This window comes from Rhagoletis pomonella, unplaced genomic scaffold (assembly GCF_013731165.1).
Source record: "Rhagoletis pomonella isolate Grant_MI unplaced genomic scaffold, Rhpom_1.0 Rhpom_scaffold_00013, whole genome shotgun sequence".
In the NCBI taxonomy this organism is placed as follows: domain Eukaryota; kingdom Metazoa; phylum Arthropoda; class Insecta; order Diptera; family Tephritidae; genus Rhagoletis; species Rhagoletis pomonella.
Genome location: NW_023458567.1, coordinates 776,688 through 782,263, shown reverse-complemented (window position 1 = coordinate 782,263; position 5,576 = coordinate 776,688). Strand labels below are relative to the sequence as shown.

Genomic DNA, 5,576 nt, shown 5'->3' with positions numbered 1-5,576 from the left:
ACAAACCCTTTCTATCAACGCCAGCGCCAGGAGCAACACAACCGTCGTTCGATAGCGATACCGGCGGGTGCTATAATGCTACCGGGACTCGCACAAATACCATCAATTAGACAGGGACAGCAGCAACGTTTTACCACAATTAATCCGCAATTGTTTGTGACCTCGTCCACTATACCAAAGGATCGTTACTTGGAGCCACAACACAGCATGGCCGATTTGGCAATATGGGAACAGTGTTACTATCGATGGATGCCTATTCTGGAAATCAAACACGGTGGATTTCCACAGATTGATCTAAATCATCGTCTCCTTTTAAGCAACATCGCTAAGTTACAACGTTGCTTAGAACTTCAGGACTTTGATGATCTGCCAGACATTTACTACGAACGCACTGGTGAAAAGCGGCCACCCGTAGATAACGCTGTTAAAAGACGCAACAGCATTGAAATGATCGATGGCGTGGAACGGCGTCGAAAGACTTCTCTGCCGGCCACATTGAATGGAGTGAACAGCAGTGTGTTGCTGCCAGAAATTTCCTCATTTTTCCCTTTCAGTATAAATACCGGTGAATCCGAGCAATTGATCGATATTCTTACGAATAGCAATGAATTCCTGTTGGAAGGCTCATTTATGGAACGGTTGTCAATCGCATAGCGTAAAAAGCGGGATAACTATGAATCTGAAGCAGCTGAAATGGATTAGAATAACAAGCGAAACTCGAAAGTGCCAGTTGGTTTTTTTTTTTGTTCATTACAAACCTGAACCGCTTTTAATTTCCAAACTCGTTGGAGACAATTCGCTAAATTCCATAATTGAAGAATTTTTTTTTAAATTTACTTCACCTTATACGGGAACGTTGTAGTATTATTAATATCTTTTGCTATTTTAATTTTCAAATGAGATATTTGAGTTTTTATTTAGAAAAAAAATGAATAGGAATATAATTTAATACATACTGTAAATTATAATTTCACTAAAATTTATTTAAATAATGACCGTTGTGTTAACAAAAAACGATTCTTATTCAGTACATACATACATAGTTTTTTTATATTATTTGCAAACTTTTGTGCATTTAATAGTTGCGTTGGAAATATAAGTTTCCTAAAGCAGTGTTTTATATGGTTTTGGTTGTGACTGATATAAAACAACGATTTCAGCCAACTACTAAAATAATAATCAAAGGTATTCGCCGGAATGTCGTTACATTGTAACAGTGTTTCTAAGTAAAAACCAACTACATTTGTTAGCAATACTAAAATATTTATTATATTTTATTAAACACATATATTCTATGCATACACGAATATCTATAACCGAAGTATAAGTAAATGAATATGTTTAAAATGCATTCAATGTATTGATATAAAAGCTATAATAAAGTGAAGTTAAACTAAATTTTTAATATTAAGTACCTTTTGGCGAACTTGCATTTGTTCTAATCAAAATCCACTAGTAGTCATTAAATGATTTTACAAACTCTTAGAGGTATGTACATCCCTGGATTTTGTCGCCATCTCAAAATAACGGCTTTTGTAATTTCCGGTGCAAAACTTCGTGCGAGTTAGCACCGTATTTCAATTGTACGTATTACAAATCTAAGCTTTATTTCTGTTTGCGTAGAAATGGCACCTCGTGGAAGAAGAAATCGCCCATCTTCAGAGCAGTTGCACCATCGTGCTGCTTACGCCATTGCTATCATTATCGCCAATATGTTATTAGGTGAACATCGACAACACTGCATGCGATTACTGCAGATTCATAACCCCATTCAGGCATACGTGAAGATATTGGAACTTCTCGCTTTAGCCGAATTTAATCATAGCCAGAGCACGTGCAGAGCCGAAAACAACCAAATTGAATAATAAAATAAATAAATTTCTTTAGTTTTTTATTTTTTAGGTAAGGAATATCAAGTTATGGATTAAGAATTGGATATTTGAGGCTAACAAAACATTGCTATAATTTTCCCTATGACTAATATATTACAATATTATATTCTTTACTTATTTTCTGTACTACTGCCTTTTGTTTCATTTTTGTCTAGATTTTTTGATTCCGTCAGTAAAAGTGATTCTATTCCAACTTTCTTCAACTCTTCTATCAAATCGCCACTTTGATGCATTTGCAATAAAATATCGCAACCGCCAACGAATTCTCCATTAATATAGACCTGGGGGATAGTAGGCCAATCGGAAAATTCTTTTATACCTGAAAATGAAATTTGATTAATATGAATACCGGAAATGCTTTATTTATTTTAAGCCTTACTTTGGCGCAACTCTTCGCTTTGCAGCACATCGTGAGCATCATACTGAACACCATGCATGCGCAGTACTTGCACCACCGCATTGCTGAAGCCGCATTTGGGTGCTTCCGGGTTACCTTTCATGAAGATGACAACCTTATTGGTATTTACAAGCTGTTTCAGAGAGTCTTTGTTGAAGGTTGTTTTGCCAGAAGCTGTAGACGCGTTTTCGTAGCGTTTAAGCAGAGGTACGCGGTGCGCAATAATGCTCTGTCGAAAAAGTTGGCGTAGGATCAATCTTCCGGACATTTTCAAATATCAACTTTTATTTGCTTTAAAATTTTGTTAAATAACACGAATTTCGATTACTTTTTAATTTCTTCGCCGATTTGACAATCAGCTGATCTATTATCACATATGTTTTGCTCTGTTTTTTTAGGTTATTTTTAAGTTTGCCACATTTTTCAAAATTGTATTTTAAGTAAATTTTGTAAATAGATAATTTTGTGCTTATCATTAGAAAATCTCAGCTTTAATAAATATAATTAACAATTTCAATATAAAAGGGACGGTGTTATCACACACACACGCTGCGAATGGTTTGAGTAAACTTCCGTTTAAAACTTTTTATAAACCAACATGTGGCAAAGCAAGAAGCCAAAAATTGCAGTCCAGTGGCACCTTTGTTGTGGCATTTTGCGCCGTCTTTGTGAAATTGGTTTGTTTTATTAAAAAAACGAGAAGAGGTTTTCAACGAAAATATGGCGTCCACTAGTTCTGGGTCAACTCCATCATCTATTTCCGTAGAACAAGAGCCCGTATCAGCACCGATTTGTATGATTGTGCTCGGCATGGCTGGCTCTGGAAAGACAACATTCGTGCAGAAGCTCACACAGCTCTCATTTAATCATTTCAAGCCATATGTGATAAACCTCGATCCCGCGTGTCGGGAAACTCCTTACCATGCTAATATTGACATTAGGGACACGGTTAATTATAAAGAGGTCATGAAACAGTATAAGCTTGGACCAAACGGTGGAATAGTAACGTCTTTGAATTTGTTTGCTACGAAGTTTGAGAAGGTGGTTGAGTTAATCAGGCGCGCTGGACAACAGGGTCACAAGTGGTGTATACTGGATACTCCAGGACAAATTGAGGTGTTTACCTGGTCCGCCTCTGGTACCATAATAACTGAAGCATTAGCAACTATTTTTCCAACAGTTGTGGTCTATGTGATGGATGTTGTCCGTTCTATCAGCCCAACAACATTTATGTCCAACATGCTGTACGCATGTTCCATTTTATATAAATCACGTTTACCTTTTATCGTAGCACTTAATAAGGTGAGTCAAGTTAAAAAAAAAAATTTAAATTGCATTGCATGATTGGTTTCTTTTATAGATCGACGTTCAAGATCACGATTTCGCGGTTGAGTGGATGACGGACTTTGAGGCTTTTCAGGAGGCGCTGGAGAAAGAACAAAATTATATAAGCAATTTGACGCGAACCATGTCACTGACGCTCGATGAGTTTTATAGGAATCTGCGGACTTGTGGAGTATCGTCAAAAACAGGCATTGGATTTGATCGCTTTTATGGTTTAGTGGCAGAATGTGCTAAGGAATACGAAAGGTAATACTAATTATTTTTTAGTTATTACGTTTATCTTAAAATATAACTTATTAAAACTATTGTAGCGATTATAAAGCGGAGTACAATAAATTACGAGAAGCAAAATTAAAAGAAGAAACACGAAGAAAGGAAGAGGAATTAGCAGCGATTGCGAAGAGCAAGGGCGAGGGAACCGAAGTGCCATTGGGTGGTTTTGTGGAGGAGGTAGATTAAATGTTACAAAATTTAATGTGCATTTTATTAACCTTGTCTTATTGTAGGTTCCCATTGGTCGTGAACTGACCGATATTTACTTGAAGCATCCGGGAAATGAAAGTTCCGAAGACGAAGAAGGGCAAGAAGAGGAAGCACCAACATTTAACGAAGACCACATAGAGGAACAAAATTTCAATCAGTTTGTAAAAAAGCACACAGACGCTCAAAAGGATAAAATAAACAAAAGTGAAATATAAAACATAAACAGGTAGGTTCTGCAATTCACCACCGAGTGAATTTCAACCCCGGCCAATTTGAATTCAAAGCGCAATTTATTGAAATTCACTCGGAAGTGAATTGCAAAACATGTCTGAATAGCTCTGTTCCCGTATAGTCAGAAATATAGGAAAAGCTGCTTCGTTCTTAATAAATCTTTTATGAGGTGGCGTACCAAACACATTTTGGTGTAAATTCTGCAAAATTTGTAAATATCACGTATGCGGAGCTAACTAGACTACTAAAATTTAAATGAAAATTACGGACTGTTTTGCACCCTTAGGTTTCCGGTTACAATTTCTGACTAAATCCTGGAGTACTGGAAGATACTACTTGTATTTCGATGGCTGAGTGGAAGATCGTCCTATCTAGACTGCCAGTTCGAAAACGCCCTATCTCAGAATTTGGTTGAAGAACGCTTATCTCAGAATTCGGTTCAAAAACACACTATGTCAAACGAAAATACATTGAAATTGTGCCGATAGGGCGTTTTTGAATCGGCACCTGAGATAGGGGGTTTTTCAACCGAATTCTAAAATAGGGCGCGATAATTTTGATATTTTTTATCACCCAATAACTTTCGTTTTGGCCTCGACGTCAAATTCCTTGAGCATTTCGCAAATATATCGTTTTTGTTGGAAAAATTATAAATGTCAGTTCTATTTAGAAAAAAACGAGAAAAATGGAGATTTTCTTTTCCAAATGCGTGCGCCATTCAAAAAGCTCTGGAGCGATTTTCGAAAAAGCTGTTGTGGGTCCAGTTGACGTTCTCTGGTGGGTCTTTAGAGCATTTCTGCAGCTATCTTATGAAGACCTAAAAATGTTTCTACAGCAAATCTTTATATACAGTTTTTGGGCTGAAAGAAAGACTTGAGGCGCAATTTTTCTCATTTTCTTCTATAAAATCTGTATTAAACATTTTTTGCAAAATGTGCCCGAAAATTGTTGATCTGGAAGAAATGGTTGAAAGTTGCGCACAAAAATTCAGAAAAATCTGAAAAGTGGGTCGTGGCTGCTGGCAGTTGGGCGATATTTTGATTGTAAAAAGGTCGTACGACCGGTGTATTTTTGTCTTAAAAGCTTCAAGCGCGAATTTCTCATCTAGTTTTTGTACAATTTTTTATAAAAAGTTGTGGGTCTATAGTGCAAAAATTTTCCACCCACTTATTCACCATTCATACACGTGTGCAATGTGCAAAATTGGGAAAGCGTAACTGTAAGAAATC

The 5,576-nt window shown here is 36.5% G+C and overlaps 3 protein-coding genes across 3 annotated transcripts in view; 2 read left to right on the top strand and 1 right to left on the bottom strand.

The window, feature by feature from the left end:
- LOC118748257 (myotubularin-related protein 12-like) overlaps nt 1–929 on the top strand; it is a gene marked incomplete at its 5' end in the record, with an annotated part of 1,542 nt that extends 613 nt beyond the window's left edge. The window contains 1 exon segment of the mRNA XM_036482632.1: nt 1–929. This exon segment is cut by the window's left edge and continues 87 nt beyond it. Within this exon segment, the coding sequence (XP_036338525.1) occupies nt 1–654 (654 nt within the window).
- A 945-nt stretch (nt 930–1,874) lies between these two features.
- LOC118748433 (glutaredoxin-related protein 5, mitochondrial) lies at nt 1,875–3,012 on the bottom strand. The gene is made up of 2 exons (XM_036482853.1): nt 2,272–3,012; nt 1,875–2,211 (listed from the first exon to the last, which is right to left on the bottom strand). The coding sequence occupies exons 1-2, from the start codon at nt 2,555–2,557 to the stop codon at nt 2,003–2,005; spliced, it is 495 nt and encodes a 164-aa protein (XP_036338746.1). The 5' UTR covers nt 2,558–3,012; the 3' UTR covers nt 1,875–2,002.
- Nucleotides 3,010–4,736, top strand: LOC118748428 (GPN-loop GTPase 1). The gene is made up of 5 exons (XM_036482845.1): nt 3,010–3,591; nt 3,650–3,879; nt 3,945–4,083; nt 4,140–4,342; nt 4,634–4,736. The coding sequence occupies exons 1-4, from the start codon at nt 3,010–3,012 to the stop codon at nt 4,329–4,331; spliced, it is 1,143 nt and encodes a 380-aa protein (XP_036338738.1). The 3' UTR covers nt 4,332–4,342; nt 4,634–4,736.
- Nucleotides 4,737–5,576: the final 840 nt, after the last annotated feature.

Coding starts and splice junctions, on each gene's coding strand:
- LOC118748433 (XM_036482853.1), bottom strand. CDS start 2,557: ATGTCCGGAAGATTGATCCTACGCCAACTTTTTCGACAGAGCATTATT. Junction 2,212..2,271: donor AAGCGAAGAGTTGCGCCAAA/GTAAGGCTTAAA, acceptor TTTCATTTTCAG/GTATAAAAGAATTTTCCGAT.
- LOC118748428 (XM_036482845.1), top strand. CDS start 3,010: ATGGCGTCCACTAGTTCTGGGTCAACTCCATCATCTATTTCCGTAGAA. Junction 3,592..3,649: donor TTATCGTAGCACTTAATAAG/GTGAGTCAAGTT, acceptor TTTCTTTTATAG/ATCGACGTTCAAGATCACGA. Junction 4,084..4,139: donor TGGGTGGTTTTGTGGAGGAG/GTAGATTAAATG, acceptor GTCTTATTGTAG/GTTCCCATTGGTCGTGAACT.